The sequence below is a fragment of the Gasterosteus aculeatus genome, chromosome 2 (assembly GCF_964276395.1).
Source record: "Gasterosteus aculeatus chromosome 2, fGasAcu3.hap1.1, whole genome shotgun sequence".
Lineage (NCBI taxonomy): Eukaryota > Metazoa > Chordata > Actinopteri > Perciformes > Gasterosteidae > Gasterosteus > Gasterosteus aculeatus.
In genome coordinates, this window is record NC_135689.1 from 8,250,178 (window position 1) to 8,277,784 (window position 27,607).

The window sequence follows — 27,607 nt, forward strand, 5'->3', positions numbered from 1 at the left end:
TTTCGAGGGGGGGTGGTAAGATAAATTCCTGCATGAAAATAATAACTACTCCCAACCGAGCCTTCGGGTCAATGATTCGTTCATTGAGCCTATGCAAGTCACGAGAAAATGAACTAATCTTTTTTTGAGAGGACTCGTTACTCTCGAGTCCTTGTAAGGATTCGTTCAAAATGAATGTATCGTTCACGAACGACATCACTAGAGGGAAGCAAAGGTCAATTATCTAACGCGTTGCTAGAGAGGAGCCTCTGAAGAATGTCTGGGAGGCCGCTACATGCTCGATGAGTCGATGGGCTGGCAACCGTCTCGGCAGAGATGAAAAATCGCCAGCTGCAGCTGCGCAGTAACAGCTGCAGGAGAAACGCCACGTCTACTGACGCACAAACGCAGGAGAGGAGAGGGAAATAATGCCAACAAAAGGAAAACAGAAGCTGCTCAGCCTTTCCATGAAGTTCTATTATCACTATGACCGTGGCTTAAAAATATCCTTACTATATTTAGATCTTTTTAATGCAAACAGTACAATCACATGATCTTAAAATATCCTGTTTTATGACATTTGGATGAAATTCACTTTTTACTGATTTTTAAAAATGTTAATTCAAAATGTCGTAAAAAGAAAACCAGTAAAAATGTATACAGCCGATCATAAAAGTGTAAAAGTCAAGCTGGTGTTAGAAAACGATCCGCTTAAATATCAAGGTTTATGTCCTGCTTTCAGGTAAGCAGCGATGCATTTCTCATCCAAGTCAATTGTAGTTTATTAATCCTCTGCGGTAAAATGATGAAAAAAAACAAAACACTTCTGTAAAGACTTTAGTGAGAGGAAGTATAATATATGCTCATCAATGTAGCATAAGTATGGCATTGCATACAATTGACACCGTACATAAAATGCAAGCGCAGTACTGCTTAGCTACAAGTTTATTTGTGTTTCATACACTTGGATGCACATCACACCGTGACAGGACCGTATAAAAGAAAAGAAACCCAGACACATTCAGTATCGCAAACTGTTTATTCGTAGTAAATGAAAAGTGTGCAATTCAGTGAGTGGGGCGAAAGAGAACGGGGGAGTCGGGGACGGTCGATGTCTTTGGTCCATACTCTGGTGGAAGGGATGTCAATGAATTGGTGGGAGACAAGAAAAGGCACTTGAGTTTACAGTTGTCTCAAAAAAAAAAGAAAAAGTTGTCTTGAGAAGTAGGACACACTCTACAGAAAGGAGGAATGAACTAGATTGTTTAACCTCCGTTATGCCTAATATGAATATCACATACAAAATGCCCCATGTGAGCACTAAATTATATAGCTACATAAATGTATATACAGTAAGAAATCGGAACGTGAAGTAAGGTGGGATCAGGTAGAAGAAAGAAATGCAACAGTTTGGATTAATCCCTTTTGGATTTCTTTACAGGCTGACGGGGGAGGACGGGAAGGGGAGGGGGGCACTTTCAAAACGATCTTTGGTGAAAAACTAAATTACTAGAATGTTCAAAGAAAGAAGACGAAGAGAGGCAGACTACATCCAGCACCCCTAGAGCACCCTGGAGATATGCGCAGTAAACGCTGATTTGTTTATCCTTCGTACAGCTTTTAATTCAAACTGAAGCCCCTCCCTCTCCCCCAAACACCCTTCAATAAAAGTCTGCACCACCTCTGAAAGCATCAAGAAAAGTTTGACATTTTAGGAAATACACGGTTTAAAGGATCGGAAACAAAGCAGTTTCTTTGCCCTGTCCGGGGGCCGAGTGGGAGACGGTTCCTCGAATCAACCAGTCTTCATCATCGAAGGCTTTGCTCCCGTTAAGCCAAATAGCATTTTAAAACGCTTCTGATGAGGCATACATTTCACTTTTTGGGTGCTCGTCAAAGGCAGTTTTATAGTCCGATTGGCTCTTTGTAGGCTCACGGTCTGCTGCATCAGAAGTGTTTTCAAACAATAAGAAACCAGCGTATTTCATAAAATATTGTACTTTTCCTTTCAGTCAAAACATATTTATGCGTCGTTACAGCACATAGAGACCGCAAACAAGCTGATGCTCGTCTCTCCACCACTTTAACCAATACAAGTACTGAGGTGAGGCCTTAATCTCAAGTACGGAGGAAAAAGCTCCTTTCGATCGGAAAACCACAAAGAAACAAAAAGGGGGATGGAACTTATAAATTCATTTTCCTTCCAAAAGACGCAAAAGACGACACATTAAGAAAAGCAGCAACGAAACAACCAGTCTTCTACTACAGCCTTGCAGCTCAACACACTGTATGTACATAACTACAAGAAGATAAACGAGGGCCCACTCAGAGAAAAACGCTTGAAAACCGGCCGCGTCTAAAGATCAGCAGTGAGGTATTCACCAGATGTGGACACTGCGACGAGACTGAACTTTAAACAAAAAGCCTCAAAGCATCTTAGCAGCAAAAGAAAACATTTAAAAATAAAATTCTTCCAAATCAATACAACCTTTCAATGCATTTTTTCCATGCGGTTTCTGATCGGTTCCATGTTCACATTTGGGATAAAGTGAGAATCTTAAAAAAAAGGGGAAGAAAATATCTTACTCTCACACATACTTATGAATCCCACGCCTGCTTTAAAGTACCATCTGTTAAAAAGACATCCACGTCTCTAGAAAGGCAAATGTGAAGTCTCGCTGTGAATAAAGGCAAGCATTTCATCAGTACGCCCTCCTCGGGCAGAGAAAATTAAAGAAACTGTGCTAAGGAAATCAAAATAAATGTAGCGCACTAAATATAGAACATCATAAGGACAGTTTCCTTTTTTGTGATATTTTTTTCAACAGTGGGTAATGATCGCTCACCTTCTCACAAAATAATGCTCAGCAAGCCATGACGAGCACACAGCAGACGCCCGCTGGCTGGAGGGAAACCAACGCAATGCTGGATTTGCCCTTATTTTAAAAACAGTACAGGCTTGACATTTGGAGAAATGTGCATATCGAGTTGGATGATACGTTTTGATGAGTCTAGTTCTCTCGTGTCAGTACGGTGGATTTGAGGCTACAGCTGAGCTGCATAGCTCAGTATAGCACAAAGACTGGACTGGCTCTGCCGTGCACACACACCCCAAACATTTAGGAATTGAACAAAATAAACCAGACAGAAAGTGTTAATTGGAGACATTTTGATTGTGTGGATTAAGGACAGGAAACAAAGCGGTTTCTAACTGCTTTCAGTCTTTGTGCTATACAAAGTTAGTTTGACATTTATACCATACCATATATCATCATATACGAGACTGGGATCCATATTTTAATACAACTATTGGCTAAAAAAAGAAAAAAGAAATAGAGTCCTTTCCGAAGTGTCAAACATTTGCTTTAAGAGCAAATCCTCTGCGTTCAGAGAGCACCTCTCAACACATTTCAGTCCTAGTGTTAACAAGTCCCCTACGGTTAATGCCAGCCATACAAAAAGCTCTGGATTAGTTTGATACGATTGATTTCTCCTACCTTGTAAAGATTAATGATAGTCTGTAGGGTTGATTGCATGTCTACTCCCTTAATGACAAAAATCTCTAACGCTAGAACCACTTTTGCACTTTCCCTACACTTTCCACCGTGAAGGCGTTGAAATGGGCGAAACAACAAAAATCAGAGGTGCAAATCAGTGAGCCGACATAAGCCACGCAATAACAAAAACAGTACTAAGAGTTCACCTTCGATAGTGCACAAATTGTTGCAGGTAATCACGTCGGTCTCTGGAAGATAGCTTAACTGCAAAAATATCAGTTACAGAGACGGAGGATAGCATAGCGAGCAGAGCTCTCTCAAAGAGGGGCCAAAGAAAGAAGCCGTTACCGTAACCAGAAACGGATCAATGCAAAAAAGGAAGAACAAATATAGAACAGTGAGAGCTTTTCAAGTTTGAATGATGAAGGGAAAGATTTAGAAAGGTGGCATTACAGCTAAACTGACAGAAAATATGTAAACTTGTATTCTATCCTTCATTGAAAGGAGCTAGTAGGGTGAGGGGGGTGGGGGGGTGTTGAGGGTACGGGAAGGCTATGGGGGGCGGGTGCAAGGGTTAGTAGGTGGGTTCCATTAGGAAAGTGATCTCCAATGTCAAGGGCGGTGCGGAGTCCGCGGAGGCCTCTGGGGCAGCCCGTTATTAGCGGGTCGGTCCTGGTTGGAGGAGGGCGCGGTGGAAGGGGGGGGGCCTCTGGAGTTGTGAGAGTGCTGGGCAGGACCAGAAGAACCGGCGTCACTGTGATAGCGGTGGTTAGCGCGACCAGCGTTCCTCTCGTTGTAGGAACCGCCGTTATACCTCGGACCCCCCGAGTGGTACCCTTGTCCCTGGAAGGTGCGCCGGTTGCCTTGGAAAATCTGAGAATAGGGGGAAAAAAATCCAGATTTAAGCGAGCGACTAAATCATTTACACCGCCGGAGTGAGTCAATGTATGAAGCGCTTTCTCGGCTGACCTGTTTGTTTGGTGGAGGGCGGTGTTCGTTGGAGCAGCTTTGGGTCTGCGTGGGAGGCGGAGTTTCCAGCAGACTCGGGCTGGCGACCGAAGAGGACGTGGAGCTGCAACGGGACCGATTTGAGTAACCTGTATGCGGATGGTAAACTGTAAAAGAGAAAACAATGTAAGTCACTGACAGCACAACCGGGGACGCGTCCCACAAGGGAGTAAAACCCAAAGGAGCTCTATTTTTAGCACAGTCTATAAATAGGACTTGAAGAGGTTCTGGGCTTCAGGGAACAGTTTACAAATGTGGTAAAATTCTCTGATCGTCAATCAAAAACTAGACCATACTTGCACACAATCTTTGTGTGTTATCAGAAGTGTAGTAAAGGGCAAAAGGGAGGGACTGGGCACACTCAACTACTATAGGGGACAAAGATGACCAGATAACACAATAATAAACAATGAAAATCAAACTAAAATCAAAAAGGATTTGAAATTGGGAGAAACTGGGCTTCACGCGTCCTTTCCTTCTCCAAGTCGTTTATAGTGGCACGTATTTGGCAACCTTATAAAATACATAAAAAACTAAGCGCTAAACTGCTCGCTTGTCTGATTCAAAATAGTGTTTTCTAAAATGTTACTTTGAACACAAATGAAATACAAAAATAAAAAGATATGAAAAGGAATAATAAAGGATACCTGATCCAAACCCTGAGATGCTCGTCTTCAGTGGTTCAAGATCAAACGTAAATCTCAGCGCTTTGCCGAGGTCTTCATCATATTTACGCTCACTCACAAAGTGCTGAGGGAAAAAAAAAAAAGACAAGACAGAGGATTTTCATCGACAAAAGTGTACAGCCGTTGTGCGAAGAGTGAACTAAGGGAGAGCAAAGCGAGGCCATGCTGGAGCAGCGGCATTGTTTGGGTACCTTAATGTCTGCACGCAGTTCAGTCAACTGCTCCTCGGACATGGACGCCGACTGGTCCGTCAGCCTTCTGAGCTCCTCTGCTCGCTTCTGCCGGGCGTCCAGAATCAGCACTAAAACAACAAAACGGCATATTTTTCTCAGATCTTCCTTGTGTACAGTGTCTGAGTGTTAAAGAAATTCTGACTGAAGGTATTCGATGCATTGTTACAAACAACAACAACAACAACAACGAGCAAACAGAGGAGCCGGAATTATTGGAATATTTCATACTATATTTAAAGCGCAGCTGCAAAATATTCAAATAATAAAACATACTATAGTTTCTGTACAAGGGATTTCCCCCCGCAGTGCCGGTGAGTTTCAGTTTCCTGCAAGAACTCAGCTGTTATTTGATATGACAAGTACAAAGTACGGCTGACTCAGCATCCAAGAGATGAACAAGGGTCAGAGATAAAGCCACTTTCAAAGCAAGATATGTCCACTGAAACAGCTGACATCTCCTGCCACAAAAGCTTCATGGGGTCCAGTCAGATGCTTGGGAGGACGACTCCATAAGTATGAAAGGTATTTCATGCTTTTAGGTGGTAGAACGTCCTTTCAAACAAAAAAAGGTCCTTCTTCGTGAAGGGTTTGTTATTTTTTACACAGAGGGCAAAACACTTTAAAATGGTTCAAGTGGACTGACAATAGAAATAACGAAAGAGTCAAAAGGGAACTTGTGAGCAAGTTCAATAGAAATAGAATAAACCACCAGTCCCTGGTATAATAAACTGGAAGCGTAGTATCTAAATGCACAGTAATACGGTCTGCAGCAAGCGGGAATTATCAGATAACAGGACTCAACCTATAAGTAGAAGCTTCTCGATAGAAAGAGGGGTAGCACTACGAACGTCAGCGGGATGATGAACTGACAAGTCACAGCTTAAATCTCTTCAATATAACCACTGAGTCACTGTTCTTCTGGACTGGACAAAACTATTGCCTACGACGCCGTCAGCGTTTATTTCCTCCATGGAAACGCACTTTAATCAACATAGTTTGCGACATTTTAAAAGGTTTCTTGAACTCACTCGGCTGTTGAATGGACCCATAGCTACTGTGGTGACTAATACAATTTGATTTTTACAAGGACAAAAGAACAACAAACAAGTTATTATGAATCAAATAAAATAGTTGTGTCTTTGTCTTAAGAAAACCACTCTAACAAGTTTTACAAGTAAAATTAGCAATAACACAATATACTAATACTCAAGATTACTAGTTATAATTGATACATCGCTGTATTAATCACTTTGAATTAATTCTGGTAACGGTGGGGCTAATACAAATTGGATTATATACACGGTCTTTTCTTACCAATAATAATAATGTGATATTATATTTAACACACAGATCTGTGTATATAGGTTATAAAAAAAGAAAACAATCGGTTAAACACGGTTTGTTGAGGAAACCGGTCTTTTGTAATGTCCAAGAATTACTAGTTTCTTTCCTTCGCTCTCAATCCTCAAATCACCTCGCACAAAGACAGCATTGAGTCTCCCTCGACACCTGACACTATTCACTTTTTTCCAGGCCTGGAACACACAACACTCTACACAGAGAGGCTAGAATGGCCTACTTGTATAAACATGCAGCCTTGCTCTGTCATGTTACACACACACACACACACACACACACACACACACACACACACACACACACACACACACACACACAGGTATGCTCTACGTATATCAGGACCCCGAGGGCATCACTGCAGTTTTGAAGAAACTGGGACACAACCATTTCTTTTACCACCTCTCCAGAAGTGATTCAGGTCAGACTCTCCCGGCCCTTGAATGAGGTGATCATTATATGTGAAGAATACTAACAGCTCCCGGGTGACGTGTGAGAAGCACGGCTTTAGTTCAGCCTGCATACTCGGAAAAAATAATACAATACTTACTGGCTTCTGCTTTGACTTTGTCCATTTCTCCCAGTAGAGTCACTTCTCTGTCCATTAAGCTAGAAAAGAAGAACGGATGAGGTGGATTTTTCTTTAAGTTGTAAATTTCAACACTGAATTCATTATTTTTTTACTGTTCTACAATTCAATTTATACTCCGCTTACAAGCTGAAGGATTTAAATTATTCAGATAAAAAGTTTTAGAAAATTCTTGATTCCAAGATATCTATCGCTATCTGGACGAGGAAATCCTCCATCAATAAAACAGTTTGGTTTAATTTCAGTGGAGTTGGAGTTATGTTTGGCTGGGATTTACTGCAGCGCTAGTTACTCTCCTTTGATCTCCGTTTCCCAGCAACCAACACACATACACACATATCTCCTCCTAAAGCATTGGAACCCTTCTAGTTTTTCATGAAGTTAAGTACGTACGGGTCAATGAATTATAAAAAACAAGTTAGCTGGCTATATAAACACTGTAGTAATAAACGCTTAATCAATGGAGATACACAACCTGTATTCAGAAAGTGGACCTTTACACAAGCAGCCAGGATTTCTGTATGGTTGAGATGTCTCACATATACAATCCATAACCTTTTCATGTTTCTCACTGAAGGTAAAATATGAAATGTCACGTCTGGATGTGTTATGTATGTAAAACAGAGGAACGGGATCAGATCACAGGAAGTAAACATGGAGGCAATTTGGATGAAACGTACTGAAATGGAAGCGGATTTGAGAAGGGGTGAATACAGATAAACAGAAGACAAATGAAGAGTTTATTTTTACATTAAAGCAAGTATTTTTTGGTTTCCACTAGAACATGTTTACGAGTACGAACCTGGAAATTAGCATGTCAGATAACAAGCCGTCACTCCTTTGAACTAGACACATGAAAACTGTAGTTTTACATAAATGTTTATAGTTGTTGAATTACTGTGCTACATTCTAGTTAGTCCACTTGATTTAGCACATGAAGAGATTGCTAAAGGTTGATCCTCCGGTCGCATCTACAGAGTCTGCTTCTTATTCTTGCAAGTCTTTTCACAGATATTGAAACGTTGGATTTATGAACCGTTTCAGTTTCTAGAAAAGTAGTCCCAGTACTGAAAGGACTGAGAACGTCTCGATAAAGACATGGTTTACCTAACCCGAAAAATGACCTCTAATATTTAACAGCAAAAAATGCATCAACACCCACAGTGCTTTAGTAAAACATTATCTCGGAAACAAAATAGCCCTTCACAACAAATCCTTCCAGGGCATCTTGACCGAGAGGAACTAAACTCAGGAGCATTTCTGTACGAGTTTCCTTTAATCACAACGAACCCTAATCCATTGGAAAATACCACACCTGAAGGAAGAACCTTTTTTTTAGCTACTTGATCCATTGAACAATAACTAAATTACACAAAAAGGTTGTTGGTACCCAGGAAAAGCGTTCACTTTCAACATGCTTAAATATTCAATTCCCTCTAAAAAAAAACAACAACAACAACCTCTACTGCCGCATGACGAGAAGCCGATTTTAGAGGAAACATGCTCACCAGCTCAGGAGCTCAGCAAACGTCTGCTTCATCTTCTTTATCGACGAGTCCATCTCCTCCTTCACCACTATCCTGTAGCGGGTCAGCGAGGCGGTGCATCGCTGCAGGTCCTTCACAGAGCGGTCAATGTTGGGAGCTGAGCGGAGAAGTAAAAACATAAAATCAACTTGATTTAGTGGCACAGAAAGATTGTGCTGCAACATATCCGGTCCCAGGTAATTATTAACTCTAATCAAATGATAATCAAGGTATTCATGCAGGAAAAGATGAATGAGGAAGTAAGGGGTATTTTGTTACTAACCCATCCTCTTGACTCCTGAGGATCCTTGCTCATCAGTGGGGGGTGGAAATGAGGATGAGGTGGGTGGGTGTAGATTAGAGCCTGGCCTGTGGCGGATCTTGTTGCCTCTAGGAACCTGGTGATTCCTCCCTGCTTGCTGTAAGGGGGGGCTTGGAGCACTACCATGACTTTCTGCCTCTGCGCCTGGGAGGAGAACGATGACTTTACAACAAGTAAAGGAAGTATTTTCACAATTAACTTTCCCCATGAAACTAAATTTGGCACTTTGCTCTTACTTTTTGAAGTGTTTTGCAAACTGTGCAACAAAACACATCTATGATTTTATTAATTAATAAAATTTATGCTGAGTCAGAAGCAAGGTACTCTCGAGAAGGAAATGTTTGACATTCAATTAAAAGGCTCCGTGATGGAGCCATTCGTCACGTATCAAGAGTTTTGCTTACCGGTGGTTTCGGATGTAGCGGGTTCAGAGTCCAGCTCCACTGCATCCAGGGAGGCAGAGTCCAACTGTTCACTCAGAGAGTCAAGGGACTCTTCATCAACCACCGAGCCGTTGGCATGAAAGCCGTTCACCTCATCCTTGCCCTCCTCGGGCGGCGTGGCCTCGGGCGGTTCGGGCGCCGCTGAAGCCTCTGGCTGAGGCTTGGGCTTCTTTTTCTTCTTGGGCTGAACAAGGAGATATATTAGTGTCAAGTCATTTTTCATTGTTGTTCACGATTGCCTTCTCAATCAGGGTAATGCAGACCGACATTACTAAAGTCTCCCTCCCCACGTTCTTCTGTGGATGGTGGTTCTATCTGATGGGGGTTTTCCTTGCAGTGGTCCTGCCGTACACCCGGCTTACTACTCGCAATTATTTGAATCATTTCTGTTATAGGAACTGTATTGTACATCTTTTACATTGTTCATTCTGTACACATGACATCCATTGTAGTCGGTCCATTCTGGGAGATGGATCCTCCTGACGTTCTCCCTAAGGCTTCTTCCCTTTTTTCCTCATGGAAGAGTTTTTCTTGTGCCGATGTGAGGGTTTCGGGGAACAGAAGATGTCGCATGTGTAAGACTGTAAAGCCCTCTGAGGCCAATTTGTAATTTTGGGCGATACAAAATGAAATGAATTGAATCAGAGCACTGACTGGGAACAATTTCATTACACACAGGGAAAGGAAGATTTGCTGAAGCTGAAATGGGGGTTTTGTCATTGAGAATTGGTAACCAATTAATCTATAGTTCACAAGTAATGAAGAGTACTTTGAAGTCATGGAGTCATTTCTTTCAAACACAGCTGACGTACTTATGCCGACTCAACTAAGACACTCAAGGTGCAGCCTTTCAGGTTCTCACCTTCTTTTTGCCGGTAACATTCCACTCCTTCAAGATCTCAACCGCACTGCCTGGTGTGTAAAGAAAACAATTATGACAAAAGGTAGTAAGACATGACCAACAATATCTGAATGCGTTGCGGTTTTGCTTAGCCACCGCTGAATAAGGAACAAAGCATCGTGACGCACGTGGGACATCCTTGTTGTTCTATATTTAAACCAGCAAAACCAAGAGGCATGCAAATGACGCTCAGGGTTCCAGAATGCAAAGCATGACACACGTCAGAGAGAGTTGACTTCCAAGTATTGTTTAACACGAGTAACGCGGGCGGCCTGCCAGGTATGCAGTCGATCCACAAGACAGTACTCAAAATATAGTACATAAGTATTGGTTTTCTCTTCATGTAGTACAAATATCCCAGTCTTTAAGGCCTAATAATATGCAACCAGGAAAGTGATTAACTTGTGCTGCACCTTATTAGGTACAGCACTTTAATATGTGCTGGTTAGGAATGTCATTATGTTGAGGGATTTTGCTGCTGATGCGTTTGGTGAAGTTGATCTGTTTAAAATCAAAAAAGTATTCACAAGGAGGCTTTAAGGCAGGGGTGCTCACACTTTTTCAGCATGGGAGCTACTTTTGAAATGACCAAGTCAAAATGATCTACCCATTATATTTATTGAGAAATATATTGAGGATTCTTACAACTTACAACATTTCCCTTCTTTGGTATTGCGACGGTAGACTGGCAGACGAGACAAACGCACTTTGAAAATGTCATCGTGAAAAAAAAGTCCTCCTCCCATTCCGTATGTGATAGGTTTTTTTCTTTTTACTTGGTCCAGCTCCCCCACTCATTTTTATACCCTATCTTACGTTTAAGAAGAAAAAACCAAGCGAAAAATTAGGATGTAACTAACGACTAGCTTGTTAGCTTTGCAGCGCTCAGGGGCGTTGTTTGAACACGCACAGTGACCTAATTGTACGGGGAAAAAAATCAGATGTCATCTGACTGGTTGTCCTGTGTATCAATCAAGTGACGGGATGGCTGACGTCTAGTTTTTTTATTCAAAACAACTCAACTTTATTTGTATAGCGTCAGTTCATGACAATGTCACCTCACCTTGTCATGCGATCTACCAATAGTACCTTGGAGATCGACTGGTAGATCGCGATCGACGTATTGAGCACCCCTGCTTTAAGGCATCGAATTTGACATTGTTGATGTCAAACAGTAACGTCTTCATACCTTCTAAGAAAGCTTGAACGGCCTTGTCAGCGCAGTTCTCAAAATGCTGCAAAACCAGTACAATCTCATTGTTACTTTTGTTGGGGACAACTGCCCTGACGGCACTGATCTGCAAAGAAAAGAACAAAGCAGAAAAAAACCCATTTCAATATATTTATATACACACACACACACACACACACACGGTTTAAACAGATTTTTGAAAAACATTTTGAATAAAAAGCCCTACTTTCCACGTGATAAGACATGAGCCCAAACTGGGGCAGGTTCACCCTCAAATATTGTACGGATGAGATTTTCATCACTCAATCTGACAGCCCTCGTTGGACCAATCAATAATTTGAGTCAAAACGCACAATGATAAAAATGACAACACGTCTCAACAACAGCCAGCGTGTGATCTGCTCCCGCAACGGACTTATCAGTCCTCGTAATGACGTCTGTGGGACAGAACGCTGAGAATCCATAGTCCCGGTCAAAACAAGCCTCCCGCCCACATTCCGTCGCTTCTCTCAGAGATTTTGAACAAGAAGCACTCGGGGGCCGTCGCACACTGAAAAGACGCTGAGCTGAGAAGAAAAAGGGCCATGGGTCGAGCACCTTCTCTGTGGGCGGCGGCGTATCGCTCTCTTCGTTGGCGAGCTTTTATTAAAAAGCCCCTAGTGTTCAGATTAAAATAAAATAAACGCTATGTGGGAATAGGCCCCAACGCGTTGGTCTGAATACTTCCATTTGATGTACTGCAACCCGAGAAAGACAACTATCCACATCATTGAAACATTAAAAACACATACAGGTCAATGAGAACCAACATTGGTTTTTGCTCTAGTTCTGAGCCACTTTGTTTCAACGGAGCTCAGAAATGAAACCCCACAAAACCATTGAGTTACAAACAAATCCTCCATAAAACCCGTGGGACTCCCCTGTGTGATGGCCCATTTTCCCGATGCCTAACAAAGCATGACTTGAGCTCCGATTTTCCACTGTTTGGCGGTTTTTGGAGCTGCCCGATAAAAAGCCCAAGAACAGAGGAGAATTGGCATTGGCTCGGCCTTCGGGTGCGACTATTCAAACACGCCGGCACGTTGCAGATACCCAGCAGGCGAACTATCTGGACCCGCCGGCGAGTCTTTTGGGGAGCTAATGCCAACAATAGCGCAAAACAACAGGTTGTGGGGGGGGGGGGGGGGGGGACTCTGGGACGGGTCGCTTGTAACAGCCTCTGCCATGTGTTATGCATTTGCAACACTAACCAAAGTCGTTGTTGCGCCTTTAATACAAACAAATAAGAGATATGCAGAACAGGCTATTTTATGACCATGTGTGCCAACAACAAAATCAGCGAGCATGGTACCACATCATTTGCCAAGTCACAACTAGTGCGTGTTGTCATGACAAAAGAAGAAAACTAAAAACTAAACAGCTTGGTGAGCAGCTGCACTCCTCTGGGAATCTTCCCTGTGAAAGTTATTGTAGTGTGTAACAGCTTGCCTGGTCAACCATGTAGTTTGAACACCATAAAATGTGAATAGCACAGAGAGCTCGGTTTGAAGTACTTTAAGTAGAAGGACACGGCTCGTCATGGGTTTACACAATGATATACCTCAGACAAAGTGATTTTCTTCACGGGATTTCAGATGTTGAGCTATTGAACACATGCCTGTTACAGACAGTATTAAATTGACTCGGCTCTCATACTCTGCATTTCTCCTTCAGCAACACTAGAACTGTTGTTCTTCCTCAAACAACTTCCCTCTCAGGTTTACTGCTGTCAACACTGCCATGCAGTAATAAAACTGAATATGAAGGCTCAGGAGAGAATCCACCAGGAATGTTTGAATTGTGGGAACAGATCAGAATCCATTGGTATCAGAAAGTGAGTTAATGGTTCTAAAAAAAATGCAGCTTTTGCAAAAACATCTGCCAGTGATGTGCACTGTGTATGCTTCTTACCTTCTCCTTCATCCTATCAGCTGTTCCTCCCTGGGACATCACCATTTTGGACCGTGTGTCAAACACCACCCCCGATGCGTCTGGAAAAAGGTCACAACAAACAACTTCATTGTCGGTCCAGGCCTTGAATCTCATTTGCAATTCACTGTAGAGCTTTCTTTGCAAAAACACACAAGCACCAGACACCTTCAGAAACTTCTTGGAGAGTCGTCAGCTACGGTTTATGAAAAACGTTCCAATGACACATTTCTGCTTGGGAGGCCATTTGTATTTTTTTCAAAATGCCAAAAAATGTCTTAGTAGGATTTGACTTGATCTAAGAGGCTAAAAATATATTGGACTGGATTAGTGAAGGCATCATTTGTACAACTTTGATCACCAGCAAAAGCTGTGCACACTTGTTGAAATAAGGAGCTCATCTGTGCCTGAAATGTCTTCAACTGCTTTGGATTCAAATGCCAATGGAGGTTTACAAAAATACATCTATGCAAGAAAAATACCCTCAGCGGGGCTCTTTTGTCAAAACCGAAATAAAATAATTACAGTAAAATAATAAATACCTATTTCCAACATAGGTCAGAGGACAAATATTAAAAAATAAATACAGCGAAGTATGAAAAGTCCGCGTAAAGTCCAAAGTCAATCGATGGCCAAAGAAGATAGGATCAAGCATAAAGTGCTGTCAGAGCATCTGTGGAAAAAGGCTCATAAAAGAAGTTTCTCCTGGACAGGAAAGTAGGTTAATGTTACTGAAAATCTCCCCAGCATTTCCCTTTAAAGAATAGTGATATTCTTGAGACGATATAATCAATTACACTGTTCGTATATTATATACTATAAAAGTACAGTTAAAACATAAATTGCAAAAGTTGATACATACCCTTCTGGTTTTTCTTTGCCATGTTTCCACACACAAATATCCAGGCAGCACTAGGTAGTGTACTTCCTCAAGATTATAATTACACTTAAAATATGCTAAAGATGGTGTTCGGATAACGACGCCAAGCGCAGTTAATTCCACCTTGAGTTTCTCCTGTCAGAGAAGATTCCAATAAGGCTCAAAATATTCAAAAAGTCGATCCAAATCTGTGAAGGCAAAAGGGAAACAAAACTGAAAACCGTTTTGCCCCATGGTCAAGAATGCAAAAAAGAAACAAGTCAGAGTCACAATGCTCTATGGAGCAGAAATGCAGATACCAAAAGCCCGCTTGTGTAATATCTGAAACTATCAATGCAAATGAAACCCATTTCCTCAATGAATGGAAAAACAAATTAATAACTCATTGTCGGTCTGGCAAACCATTCTTGAAAGAAATCTGTAGTTAATCTTGCTCTTTGCAGAAAAGCTGCACTTAGTTTGGGGGAGGGGAGAAGATGTTAGCGGGACATTAAAGAAACACATCTCTGAATGGTAGTTCCTTTTTTCTTAGCTCTGTGCAGGAGTGGTGTGTGATAATGCTGTAAGAGCTGCACATAGTACGGTAATACAGTCATTCAAAGAAGATGGAAGTGAGGCTTTTCGCATGGGCCTGAATTGTTATTTTGCACAGTTGAGCGCTTTTTGAACTTGTGTCGTTATTAAATGTTCTCTATGAATGAAACATCAACCTGATCCATTCTGCCTCCCTTCTCATCTCTGTTGAGAGATGCACATGGCCAGTAACAATCGGCACCAACACCGACACCAGACCCCCAGCCGACCAGGCTGTGGTGTCCTTTTAGGTTTCCCTTTCTGGCCAAGTTGCCTAAAAAGCGAAACTTACGAGCTGTGCAAACACACACACGCACACCCAGCAGATTAGGACTTGGCATGCCACGCAGTCCTGTTTCCACCACACCTCCACCGACGTCAAACACCGCACAAGTGGCTCATGCAAAACACTAGGATGCATAATGTTTATCAAGAGGGATGGTTGCTTGAGTCTTCAAGGAGGAAGCCAGGTGCACTTGAGATGCAACTCAGAAGAAGTGCCAAGTTAGCATTTAAGTAAAGCCCTGACCCCCAAACGTTAAACACAGCAGGGTCCTCTGTCGACGACTATTATGATGAACGTCGTTCTGTGTTTTACATCACATTAAAGTGAGTACATTTGCCCGCTGCGGGACGAACAACAGATGATCGTATTATGGAGCTTTGGATTGAATAGACACTTGAAGACAATTGTCTCAGTCCTCTGACATTTTATATACCAAACATTTCAGTTTTCATTGGGAGGTCCAACATGCGAGTACTTCTACATACAGACACGCAAGTCATCCCCACAGACAAATCGTGTGTCCTCCTGACACACAGGTAAGAAAGACTTGTGTCCAAAGTCCTTGCACCCAAAGCTGGAGCACTTCTTAAGTTGTAGCTCGGAAGATGGTACTGGTGCCCGTCTACACGTCGCAGTTCGGTTCAAATCTTAAATAGAATAAGTTAGTCACTGCCGTTGATTTAAAGCGCGTGCAAATTTGGCTAAACGATCTACTGCAGAAGGCAGATGATGAGCCCGAGGACAGCCGCAAAGGGTCTCCAGACGTTCACAGTTTCCTCCAAATCACAGACGAAGCAAATCAAAACCGTAGCTCACCGACCAACTTTTAGCATCAAAGAGCCAAACCTAACGTGAATGCCGGCCAAAAATATAAAAACAATTGATGAGAAATTACTATTTGCAATGTTGGCCGATACAAAAAATATATTCAACAAGAGGTCCCGTTGATTTTGAGTGACACGGGAGGGTTCCCGCACCGTTATTAGGGTGAAGTCCGGAGGTTACGTGAACGTTAGCTTGCTAACATCATCTAACGGCTGTGTCATTAGCTTCGCTGGTCTCTGCGGTACCAACGTCCGTAATTTGACATGAAACCACCGCCCACAAAAACAACAGAGACTAAATGCAACGTAAACTGTTAGCATCTTTTCTACGGATTGACCATTGAAGGCATCCTTAACTAGCACGCAGCTAGCAGGCAGCTTTTATTTTTCCAACGCGCTTTTGTAACGTTAAAGCTAGCTGCACCTGGACGTTAGCGGCTCAACGTTGACGTTGTACAGCTAAGCTGCAAATGAAAGCATTGATTATCATCCACCTGTGATTAACTCGATATAAATATTATTGAATACGTACTTGGTGTTGTCAAGAAGGCTGAACTGTAGATTCTGAAGCCAGGCAACCACTGACTCCACCGCCAGCCGTCTGTGATGCCAGAGTCTGCTGTGGGCAATATTATACACGGCTAGATGGCAGCGGGTTGCCAGTTCGTATTTGCAGTAACCTCCCTTTTAAAAAAGTAGTTTTGAAAATGTGAGGGTTTCCAAGATATGGACATAGAAAAAGGCCTGGGCGTATAAAAACACCAAGATAATCTGCAATGCTGATAAGAAGAAATAATAATAATCTGATAAAAAGGATAGATTGCATCAGATAATCTATTTTACGTTAGCTAAAGGATCAAGATGACTGAATAAGATACATTGATGAGTTGGAGAATAAGAGGGTATCTTTACAGCCTGGGAGGACACATATGTTTGTAATTGATAAGCATATCTCTCGGAAAGATGGTGGAGTACCCCATAAGAAAGAATGAATAACTAGGGGCATGTAATCACCGAAGACACTAAGTGTGGAACTGTTAATTGTGAGATAATTGGTGTGTGGACTGTGTGCTTGCTATGCAACATATTGCACTAGTGGGATAGTAGACATTACTTTACCCACAATAGTCTAACTTCAATGCACAAAAGGGTAAAAATATTTTTTCTTGTATGACAGATGAGTGACAAACAACATATTTAGTTATATGATTTAGTGTTCTTGTTTTTCAGATCAACAGCCAGGGACCAAATTCTCCGATTTAAGAACTAGAACGGATCAACTTGTTTACAGATTTTTAATTCTTTGTCTCAGATCTCCAACATACGATCAGTACTATCAGCATCAGGCTGTTTGGGTAAAGTTGCATTAAATTATGTTTGGTCCTAAGTTTATACCAACAGCGCATTGGCAAAATAGTTTAGTATTTGGCATATGACCCCATGCAAGAAATGTTCCTGCTTCCTGGGATAAACTGCATGCGTAAAGTGACTTATGAATCAAGAACTTGTCTACATCTATACAGCAGACACCAGAATATTCAGGCTGACTTTCAGTCATTTGAACCTATATTTGAAAAGTATATGCTGATTTTATGAATGATTATTTTCATTGATTGTCTTGTTTGTAAAAAAAATCTGTGAGAGAATCATCACAGGATTGTGTTTTACGAGCTCTTTTGGGGTTTTGTATGCAAACATCCTAAATACAAGTACGACTAAGAAGCACATTATATTCATTCGAACGAAGCATACGGAGAAACATTTCACATCAATAGTTAATAAGTGCAGTACATTCTGCGGCGATGTCCGCTTGAACAAGCTGTTACGTTAAATTATAACACACCCGTCGACTATGAAAACCTGGCAACCCACGATCCACGTCGTCACATCCGAAGTTGAAGAAAAGGGTTCGCACGTTTTGCTTCCTCTTAGCGTCCGATTACACACGCACACAAACCGTAGACGTTTCTTCAGGTGTCCCGCACAACATTTACATTGTGATAGACCTCCCGTACAAGCTGCTATGAAACATTTCACCTCGGGGGGGATGCAAGAGTGGGAAAAGTTGTGTTAATTCGTTGCAGCGTGATATCGCAGGAAGCGAGGCGACGTTTGGTGAACAACGTCACGCAGTGACCGGCTGGAAGAGCAACACCTCAACGTTACACCAAAATGGCAACCCCCTATGTCGAAGATGATTCTGGTAAGGGTTGATGCATGTGCCAGACCTTTGTCTAACTGGAACAAATCCCACAGCCACTATTAAACACAGCGACTACAATCATGTCTTTGTTTCTATCTGCAGCATTTTAAACACGATTATGTTAAACGATGTTTTTGGTTCGGATGCTTGGTTTAGCAGGCGGTCAGTGGTAGCTTAAACGGCTAAAACTCTCCACAATCGGCTTTTAGCTAACGTTAGTTATTGTGCCTCATTAATTAAATATCGTCAGTTTCTAATATCCAAATACGCTTCTCCCATTGAAACATTTAATTTGTAACTTTACTATCTCGTAGCCCTATTGCCTTTTGCATAAAAAAACTGACACATGAGCTAGCTAACATGAGCTAACGGGAGTTTAAAACTATCACGATATTTCATCTACAGCGGCACTATTTACGCGCCGCTCTTGTGTGTGTAAAAATATTAGAACCTTTTCGTACAAGCAATATGTATTATTATGATGACAAAGACTTATAAGGATTTTTTTTGCTTATAAAATCTCGAAAAATGTTTTAATGGAGAAACATACACATTATATAATTAATATGATCCAAATGACATCAATCTGTACATGGGATCATCAACTTGCGAATGTAAGGAGAAGTAGATTCAACGCTCAAATGAACCTAATTTGTTTTTTAAAATCTTAAATGAATGCCTAAATTGTGAAAAAAATGTCCCAAAGCAGTCCTACTTATTGGTTTGCCAAGTCATCAGGATTTGTAAATACATTCACAATGTGAGACTGTTATATGCATTATACTAATGTGGCAAGCTTTCAAGTTATTAAATCAGCTGAATTGTGTTTTTGACAATGCACAGCAAATATGCAATTGTATTCATTCAACGGCCTTCATGTAGGGATACGCTGTAAAACCTATTTCCAAAAACCTGGTTGGGAACCACAAGTGGGTAGCCTGAGATCATATTAATGATTTTCCAGCGTTTTATCCAACCTTTATGTCTGCATTACAGTGTTGAGCCACACAAAGGGGCCACAAATTAAAAGCTACCTACATTGTGTTTGTTTTACTAATGACAGGAAATTAAAAGAATGAAAAAAACCTTCAACTCCACCTGAATGCATGTATTCTCATTTATGATCTAAAAAAAAGGTATCTCTTTGAAACGGCTGGTTATGCAGAAATATAGATAAGCCATATTGTGGATTAGGTAGCAATGTTTTTTTTTTTAAAAGAGAGAGTCTCTGTAAAAAAAAATGTTTAGGAAATGCGGGTTGTAAAATGTTGTACCTGTTGCTCTTCAGGGAAATACATTGCTGCCACTCAGCGAGCCGATGGAACCTGGAGGAAGCCGAGGCGGGTGAAGGATGGTTATACTCCACAGGAAGAAGTGCCAGTGTAAGTGCAGCTCTTTCTCCCACCCTACATGTGTGCATGAAGATAATATTATTGTGGAAGTATCAGGGGGTGAATAAAATGGATACTTTTTACTTGAGTAGAAGTTTTTGACTGGACTGGTTTCATTGGCCCTGATTTTGAAAGTGTAAAGTCATTTGTATCCTTTTCCCCTCATTTTTGAAGCTTGTTTTTATTGCCGTTTCAGCTATGAAAACAAGTTTGTAAAGTTTTTCAAGGGCAAACCAGACCTGCCGCCTGGAATGAGTCCGTCTGACGCCGCTCCGTCAAAGCAAAAGATTCCAGGTTGCGGGGACGCCGATGCAGCCGGTCTCTCAAAGTCCGCCAAACGCAACATGAAACGTAAAGAAAAGCGAAAACAGCAGCAGGATGTGGACTCGGTGAGCGACGCCGTCGAGAACGTGTCCATTTCGGAGAGCGACAAGTCTTCCGACAAGACGGCGGTGTCCGTCTCGTCTCCCAGTAATTCCTCAGCGGAGGCCGACGAAAAGGCCAAGAAGATCAAAAACCTGAAAAAGAAGCTGCGGCAAGCTGAGGATTTGAAGCATAAAGTGGACTCGGGGGAAATAACAGAGCCAACGAAGGACCAGTTGGAAAAGCTGCTCCGGGTAAAGGCCCTACAGGATGAATTACAGCAGCTCGAGTGTGACTCTTAAAGCAATGATGGAAAGCAGAGGACAGTCAGACAGACTAAACGTACAAACTACATACTGACAGACCGGGAAGGGACCTTTGCTGATCACGGCGTCTGTTAAAGATGATTTTACCTGATTCATACTCATCATGAACTCTGGAAGTGAACACAGTGCCAGCGCCTTACAGGCAGAGAATGACCGATGGTCCTGGTGGCGGCCATCACGTCGACAGAATTGACAAGCCCGTTTTCTAGACTTAGATCTCCAGACAACAGCGTGACTCCTGCTTGTACACGTGTATTGGCCTGGCCACTCGTTTATGAATATCTTTTCATTTGTAAATTGCTTTGTTTGTCCTTTTCCATTTTGTACCTTTTCATAGTATCCAGTATCACTTGCACATACAATATTTTCTGTGAAAGACAATATAGTTTGTTGACTTGTCTACCTTTTTTTTCCCCAGTCATTGGATGCCTTCTAGTTGCACCAATATTAAGTCACTGTCTATACAGTCATGACATTAAAACATGTTTATTTCACATTGTTTTGAGAGATGGAGTAAACAGCAGCTTTATTTTGGGAGGAGGGATCTAAAACAAATCTATAATGTGGTGTCATTGTATATTTTGGAAACAAGTTATACACCTAAAGTATAATGTTGTTTGTATTGTATATTTTTCCTATTATCAAAAAAATCCCATGGAAGAAGTTAATTTGTTGATCAGTACAACCAGTTTTGTCTCTGTAGCTAAAGCCTGATGGAGCTTATTCCTCTGTGCCATAGAGCTCCATTGTTAAAACAAATAAAAATGCAATAAAATACACCCATGAGCCTGACTGTTGCCCTCGATCACATGTTCCTTTATTACGATGACCATGGACCCTGTAGTTACTGAGTCAAACAAACGCGCTATTAACTCCTACTAAAGCAGTATGTAAGCTCACAGGTATGAACAAATGTCAATAAGACATGATGGGGGGGTTCTAATATATTTATTTAAAAACTCATTGAACCACCGTCCTTGGTGCATTGCATTGTTTGAGATTATTTAACATTGAAAGCATATTCAAATCAAGCACATTTGTCAGTTTTCAAGTGTGAACACCTTACAAACAAGAAAATCTCCCTATATTCATTTTTGCTCCTTCAATAACAATCCAGTGGTTGTCCAGCGTTTTATTTTCGATCTAAGGTTAAATTAAGAATTTTTTATTGTTTTAAACATCGGAATCTCTTTCCCATCTGTCCACCCCTTTATGAGCTTTATCCTTGTGTTCAAAGAGGCGTTTCGTCTCTCCATTCAAAGGGTGATTTCTAGTGATCCACGAGGGCGTCATTGGTTTTCCCTTGAATAGGACACGTAATTAGCTTTTGTTTCATGGAGGGAAGTGTGGTTAGTTGTTTACCTCATAGAGCTGCACCCACAAAGTCAAGTTAGACTAGTTGGAGGTTATTTACTGTCCTGTTTAAAGGCGTCCCATTCAGCTTACGCTACGTCATGCATTATTACTGTGATATTAAAAAACGTTGTTTTTGCAATTTCACTTGACCATCTTCAAATGGATTCCTACAACATTCTTGCAAAATTTTGGCTCAGCCTTTTAATTCAATAAGAGCAAAAAAAGTAATTATTAATTATCACGCTAAATTTATTTTTCCGACTTTTTGTTGAAGGTTTCTTTTCACGTGTGAATCACGTCATTCACATGGACAGACGCACGTATACACCCATTTGAAGACCCCCTATACCGAGCAGCACCACGGAGCAGTGGAGAAGGCCTCTCCTGAGACACTGGATGCGGTTTGAACCACCAGAGGGCACCAGCGGTTCAGCTGAAACCTTCACAGGCACAACGAGTCAGTGTAAAAACACAGAGAGATGCTTAATAACTCGCCTTTGAGTTTTTAGTGGCAGAGTTAATAATCATATAATAATTTATACCTATGATAATAATATTAATTGTGTAATAATAATAATAATAATGTTCTGATATTTCTATTTTTGTTTATAAGTTAAAAGGAAGCTATTTTCGTATACATAAATTAAATACAAGCTAAGACCTGTTCTCCACTTCAGTGTGGAGTACTCCTGAAATAATGCTGAAACTATTACTACATAATAAACCTTGATTAGTACTTATTTCTCGACAAACATTTGAACTTTTAGCGGGAATCCCACAGGAGTGTTTACATTGACATTAATAATAGCTTAGTTCTGTATCCCAGTTGTTTGACATGTGAAAATCAAGCTACTAAAGCTTACAAATAAATACAATCTTATATTATTACTACTTCTTAAGCATATGTAATTATTTGTCTTGTTCTATATATATTCATATATACTCAACACTACTTTTGAAGAGAACAACCAGTCGGACTACATAAGGTTCCATATAAGAAGATTGTTTTAGAAGCATTCAAAGATAGATGAGCTCTGATAGTTATTCATTACAGATTCAGCTCATTATTAATCAAAAATGTGAATATTTGGTTCTAAGTTAAGTTAAGTTATTTTTAACGGGTGAAATCTTGGAATCTATCCTTATTTTCCCCGCAGATAGTTATTCTGACATTTATTTGCGTATGCATGGAGATAACTGCCAGGTGTTATACTACGAGAATACTATTGGGAGTTTAAGGAATGTTTGTAGCCTCTCAATAATGAGCCAAATCTTTCCATAACCACTTGTAATGCCCTGAGAAAACAATCTCTGACCCAAGTTATAACGAGATCTATCTATTACCAGATGTAATGTAACTTACTGGACTTTTTGATATGGTTGATTATATCATAGTTAGGTAAATATCCTTTGGACCGTTGCCACAGTGTCTACAGGTTGCCTCAGTGATTTACTTTCCCACTGTTAATCAAGCATGATGTTATTATATTTTAGATAGCACATAAGCCACGACAGTGACGGATCTTGAGATGTAACATTCAGCAACACTCAAAAGGATTTTGTATTATCATATTCTGTAATTTAATATAGGACCGCTCTCAGAGATAGTGCTGGATAAAGTTTGCTAAAATACGACTTTTATAGCCATCTAGTAGACTAATTGCCATTTTTGGTCCACAGTGGCTGTTTTGTTGTTTGTTGTTTGTTTTTTTTAACACCAAAACAGCATTCATTAACGTGTCCAATTCCTAGAGAATCTCTAGTTTATCGGCTGTTTTTCTAAACAGTCCCCATTTTTCAGACGCATAGGTGAATTCTTTTTGCCGTCCCAACTGTAAACACAGTGACAGTCTGCATGTTGATGATTTAAGTGGATTCACACTGGCACTCATAAAATCCTGAATTAAATGCAATGGATTAATCAGTGTTACAAAGGAGTTGTGTTACAAACATCTGCCGCTTCCTTTCAGACTGTGTAGACGGGCGAGGCAGCAGTCAGAGACACCATCGAGCCCGTCTCAAAGTCAAAGTCAATTAGAGTATGTGTGATGGTGCTGCCGCTGCTGGTGGAGGAACCCGTCTCCATCCGGCGCTCCTGAAGGCTCTGGAGGTAACTCTGAAAGCCAGACGGGAGAACGACACGTTGACATTGTGGTCACGTACAAATAATCAACAAGAAGGTAATCGATGAGCCCAATGGTTCAAATGATTTGTGTCGTTCTGCAGTTTAAGATGCTCATATTGATAATGTAGTGCTATATAAAGGCACCAATAGCCACATTTAAATGAATGGTGATGTTGCGAGGCTATATGAAGATGTATTTGCTTATAATTCCAATCGCAGAGAAAAATAGGATATTGTTATTAAATTATATGATTTACTGAAACTCAAAGTACCAAAATTCACCATCCGGCTTTGTGGTAGGAGTTTGTGGTAACTAAGAGAAAAGATGAATGGGATGAAAGCTGAATGATTTGTTTACTTACCGGTGCCAGGACGTCCCCGGCGTAGCGTTTCAGCGGGGGAGGCCTACACCGACGATGATATCTTCTCCTTGACTCTCTATATCTGTGGTTCTTAATATTTCTCTTGTATTTTTTGTGTGCGGCTGGGAAGCGTCCGAAAGGGAGTAAAAGAAATCATGAGTATCTGACATCACAAGAGGAGGTTTTGAGCTCATTCAACATGAAGAAAAAGCATTGAATGTATCAGCAGTGCAGATGGAATGTATAACTCACCATCTTTGTGTGATGCTCCTTTGGCAGTAAACCCCCGCTGCACCAACACACCTGCCAGACCCAAAAGGGGCCAGATCCCCACGATCACCCAGTCAAACCGGCAGAGTGGACTCGGGGCAACTTGGCAAAACAGGTCATACACCTGATCTGGCAGCGTGAACGTCCCCACGAGATAATCCACGCAGAGCGTCACGGTGCCGGCTCCAAGCACAGATGTGTAGATGACGGTGAACAGCTTCTGCCACCGGAGAGAGAGGAGAGCCGCGAAGAGGCTGGCAGCCAGAGCCACAGCGACCAGAGGCGCCCACGCCGGGCCGAGGCCGTGAAGCTGCCCGACGACCACCAGGGTGGCGAGAGACAGCAGGCCCCCCAGTTGCAGCCCGCTGAGGAGGAGTCCTAGCGTGGACACCAGCGTGGTCATCAGGCCGCAGAGGACACCCACGGCCAGGCTGATCCCGGCCCTGGTCTCTGACCTGAGCCGGGCGTCCAGCAGGGGCTCACTGTGGTGCAGCAAGGGAACGGCCGTCGCGCCGAACATGAAGCCGGAAATGAACATGACCATCTTGAAGAAGCGGAATCCTGACGGAGCAGAATTGAGAACAGGCTTGATTTAAAAAAAGAAAATAAAAGTGCTTGTTCATCCGTTCAATCGTAATGTTACATCATTTTAGAACAGAAGGTGAAGGAGGAAACTGCACAGCTTTTAGTTTAGATAAGACATTTGCTTACATTTCACAAGTGTGTGGCGTTGGATTGATTCTAAAGGCCACCATTGGTGTACATTGCAGGTTTGTTACCACTGCTGCAGTACTTTCTTCATTTGAACTTTTACCCGGAAATCATCCATGTTTTTAATGGAAGGAACATTGTTTTTTCAAAGCTCTGACATCAGGTTAATACTGAAAAGTACTTTTTCTCTAAACCATTTCCAGTCATAATATTTTTTACAGGCAACACTGTTATAGTAACTGGGGACATAGACTTAACGCATCACACAGTGATTTAGGTCCATAGGACAAACTTCTCCTAATCAGTTTGTGTTTATTGGATTTTTGTCCACATATTTTATTTTTTAAAACAGAAAGTTATTCTGAACTCTTTTTTCATAGTATCGGTTTTTAGGGGTAGTGCCATCGGGGTCAAATCTCCCGCACACCATTGATACTAAATATAAGGCGTTACAGACGGCCCTTATCTGCGAGAAAATAAAACCCACAGCGCCAGAACTAACACTGTGAAACCACTGAGGTGTTGAGCAGTAGAACAGGTGGCACTTTATCAGTGCTGCTTTTCCACTTTAGGCAGAGGACGACCCATCTGTCCCTGTGCTTATCCACCGTAACACACAGACAGCTTTCAGACACCTGCAAATGTAGGTTTAAGCCGTCGTATGACCCGATGAAGAGTACAAACAAAGTTCCAGCAGTGACATGTTGAATTCAATGTTTACGTCTAGTTTTTGTTTCCGTTGTCATGAATACATACCGAAAAACGTGAAGATGAGGCCGAACGAAAGGCAAACAGAGCAGACGAGGGATGAGATGATCTCATACTTGATATTAATCTCAAGCGTACATATGTTCACATCAACCATGCCGGTTCCTGGCTCCTCAGTACCATAGAGCGAAGTGAGAGCCATCTTGGAGGATTACTGGTTCTATTGCTTTGTGCAGGTTGGTCTTTGTTCATTAAAGGACGATGATCAGAACATCTTGCGTGTGGTGTTCAGGGACGGAGGAAACTCCTGAATGAAGCACTAATCTGCTTCCTGTTGTGCACCTGCAAAAAGACAAGAGTGTTTTTCAAGTTTCCATGGCAACATAGAGTCAGCTCTTTTATGTTTATATATCTTTGATATTTATGAACATCTATATTTAATGGGAAAGCACATTTCTTTTTCCCACATTCACTATTTCTAATTTACCAATTTCCTTTTCAGGAACCATAGAAGGAAGCCGGGGATCCTCTCTGACTTGAATGTCTTTCTGTCCTAGTTCTTTTGTTAAAGAACGGAATACAGCCCAGGAAATGACCCTTGTGACTTGATGCTATCGTCATACAGGTTTAATGTTATAAGTGTGTGGTTTGGTACTTGTTTACTGAAAAAAATAAAAGAACACAAAAAAGCATGGCTGAAGAATCACTCAGGTCGACTATCAACTTTTATCTGCATTACAAAGTCGAACGTTATCAAATAAATGGAGGAAAATGTACAATATTTGCCTCTCAATGGTAGTATGGTAGAAGTATACGTCAAAATGGTGACTTTCAAATGCTTAAATAAATGCACCTTCCACCATTGGTGATAGCTTTGCATCATTTATCACTTATCATTGAACTGACAAAGACTAACAACTACTTGTATAAATCCTGTGTACACACTGCTCTTATGTTAGCGTCTGTCTATTCACACTGTAAAGACCGTACCAGCTGTTCAGGCAAATCTTCCGTTAAGCCAATGTAATTAAGCAAGACTTAGCTGCAGAGTAATCCTCCACTTTGTTTATTTCAACTCTCTATCCGTCTCTCTTGAAGGTGAGTGTGAAACAACCAAACACTTCCCCTTTCTTACCGGTTCCTGGTAAAACTGTTGATTGCTTCCAGAAGGAGATGAAGCAATAGAAATAATTCCTTTTTTATTGGTTTGACATGTTTTTGATACATTTGATGTTATACTCTTTTTATGGTAATTAGAGACTACAGCTATCTACACGACCAAGTCATTTCCAACAAAGATTGTGATAAAAAACAAGACTATCTCTAAGATAAAATCATGACATTGAGAGCGGCCTACCTGCATTGAGGCATTTCTTCACAGAGTAAATGTGAGAATATGTCAACTTAACAAGGAGCGAGCAGTGTGTGTCGGTCCCTCTGTGAACCGTGGGTGAGCCTCCGTGTCCGACCTGTGCCCGTGTGAACAGCTGACACCTGACTAAGACGGAGACCATCTGCCGCCGGCGATG

The 27,607-nt window shown here is 41.4% G+C and overlaps 3 protein-coding genes across 4 annotated transcripts; 1 reads left to right on the forward strand and 2 right to left on the reverse strand.

Moving 5' to 3' along the window:
* Positions 1-999: 999 nt before the first annotated feature.
* Positions 1,000-16,948, reverse strand: spats2 (spermatogenesis associated serine rich 2). 2 transcript variants are annotated; one of them, XM_040193226.2, is made up of 13 exons: positions 16,796-16,948; positions 14,563-14,768; positions 13,683-13,762; positions 11,730-11,838; positions 10,502-10,551; positions 9,601-9,823; positions 9,158-9,340; positions 8,857-8,992; positions 7,310-7,368; positions 5,362-5,471; positions 5,132-5,234; positions 4,446-4,591; positions 1,000-4,349 (listed from the first exon to the last, which is right to left on the reverse strand). In XM_040193226.2, the coding sequence occupies exons 2-13, from the start codon at positions 14,582-14,584 to the stop codon at positions 4,089-4,091; spliced, it is 1,482 nt and encodes a 493-aa protein (XP_040049160.1). In that variant the 5' UTR covers positions 14,585-14,768; positions 16,796-16,948; the 3' UTR covers positions 1,000-4,088. The 2 variants fall into 2 exon arrangements, with proteins under 2 accessions (XP_040049160.1, XP_040049161.1); XM_040193227.2 differs by having other exon boundaries at positions 14,563-14,715; positions 16,796-16,916.
* Positions 16,949-18,079: 1,131 nt separating this feature from the next.
* pym1 (PYM homolog 1, exon junction complex associated factor) lies at positions 18,080-21,325 on the forward strand. The gene is made up of 3 exons (XM_040193229.2): positions 18,080-18,466; positions 19,755-19,848; positions 20,054-21,325. The coding sequence occupies exons 1-3, from the start codon at positions 18,436-18,438 to the stop codon at positions 20,520-20,522; spliced, it is 594 nt and encodes a 197-aa protein (XP_040049163.2). The 5' UTR covers positions 18,080-18,435; the 3' UTR covers positions 20,523-21,325.
* Positions 21,326-22,510: 1,185 nt separating this feature from the next.
* LOC120829260 (transmembrane protein 198) lies at positions 22,511-27,574 on the reverse strand. Its single transcript, XM_040193228.2, has 5 exons — positions 27,436-27,574; positions 26,127-26,420; positions 24,642-25,220; positions 24,390-24,511; positions 22,511-24,018 (listed from the first exon to the last, which is right to left on the reverse strand). Exons 2-5 carry the CDS (start codon positions 26,278-26,280, stop codon positions 23,869-23,871), a joined length of 1,005 nt encoding a protein of 334 aa, XP_040049162.1. The 5' UTR covers positions 26,281-26,420; positions 27,436-27,574; the 3' UTR covers positions 22,511-23,868.
* Positions 27,575-27,607: the final 33 nt, after the last annotated feature.

Bases quoted from the DNA above. Each gene is read 5' to 3' on its own strand.
- spats2 (XM_040193226.2), bottom strand. From the start codon at position 14,584: ATGGCAAAGAAAAACCAGAAGG. The intron at 11,839-13,682 runs GTAAGAAGCATA...TTTTCTTTGCAG, and splicing joins CTGATAGGATGAAGGAGAAG to ATCAGTGCCGTCAGGGCAGT. The intron at 5,472-7,309 runs GTAAGTATTGTA...TTGTTGTTTTAG, and splicing joins CAAAGTCAAAGCAGAAGCCA to TGCTGATTCTGGACGCCCGG.
- LOC120829260 (XM_040193228.2), bottom strand. From the start codon at position 26,280: ATGGCTCTCACTTCGCTCTATGGTACTGAGGAGCCAGGAACCGGCATG. The intron at 25,221-26,126 runs GTATGTATTCAT...CTGCTCCGTCAG, and splicing joins CCTCATCTTCACGTTTTTCG to GATTCCGCTTCTTCAAGATG. The intron at 24,512-24,641 runs GTGAGTTATACA...GACGCTTCCCAG, and splicing joins AGGAGCATCACACAAAGATG to CCGCACACAAAAAATACAAG.
- pym1 (XM_040193229.2), top strand. From the start codon at position 18,436: ATGGCAACCCCCTATGTCGAAGATGATTCTG. The intron at 18,467-19,754 runs GTAAGGGTTGAT...GTTGCTCTTCAG, and splicing joins CTATGTCGAAGATGATTCTG to GGAAATACATTGCTGCCACT. The intron at 19,849-20,053 runs GTAAGTGCAGCT...TTGCCGTTTCAG, and splicing joins CCACAGGAAGAAGTGCCAGT to CTATGAAAACAAGTTTGTAA.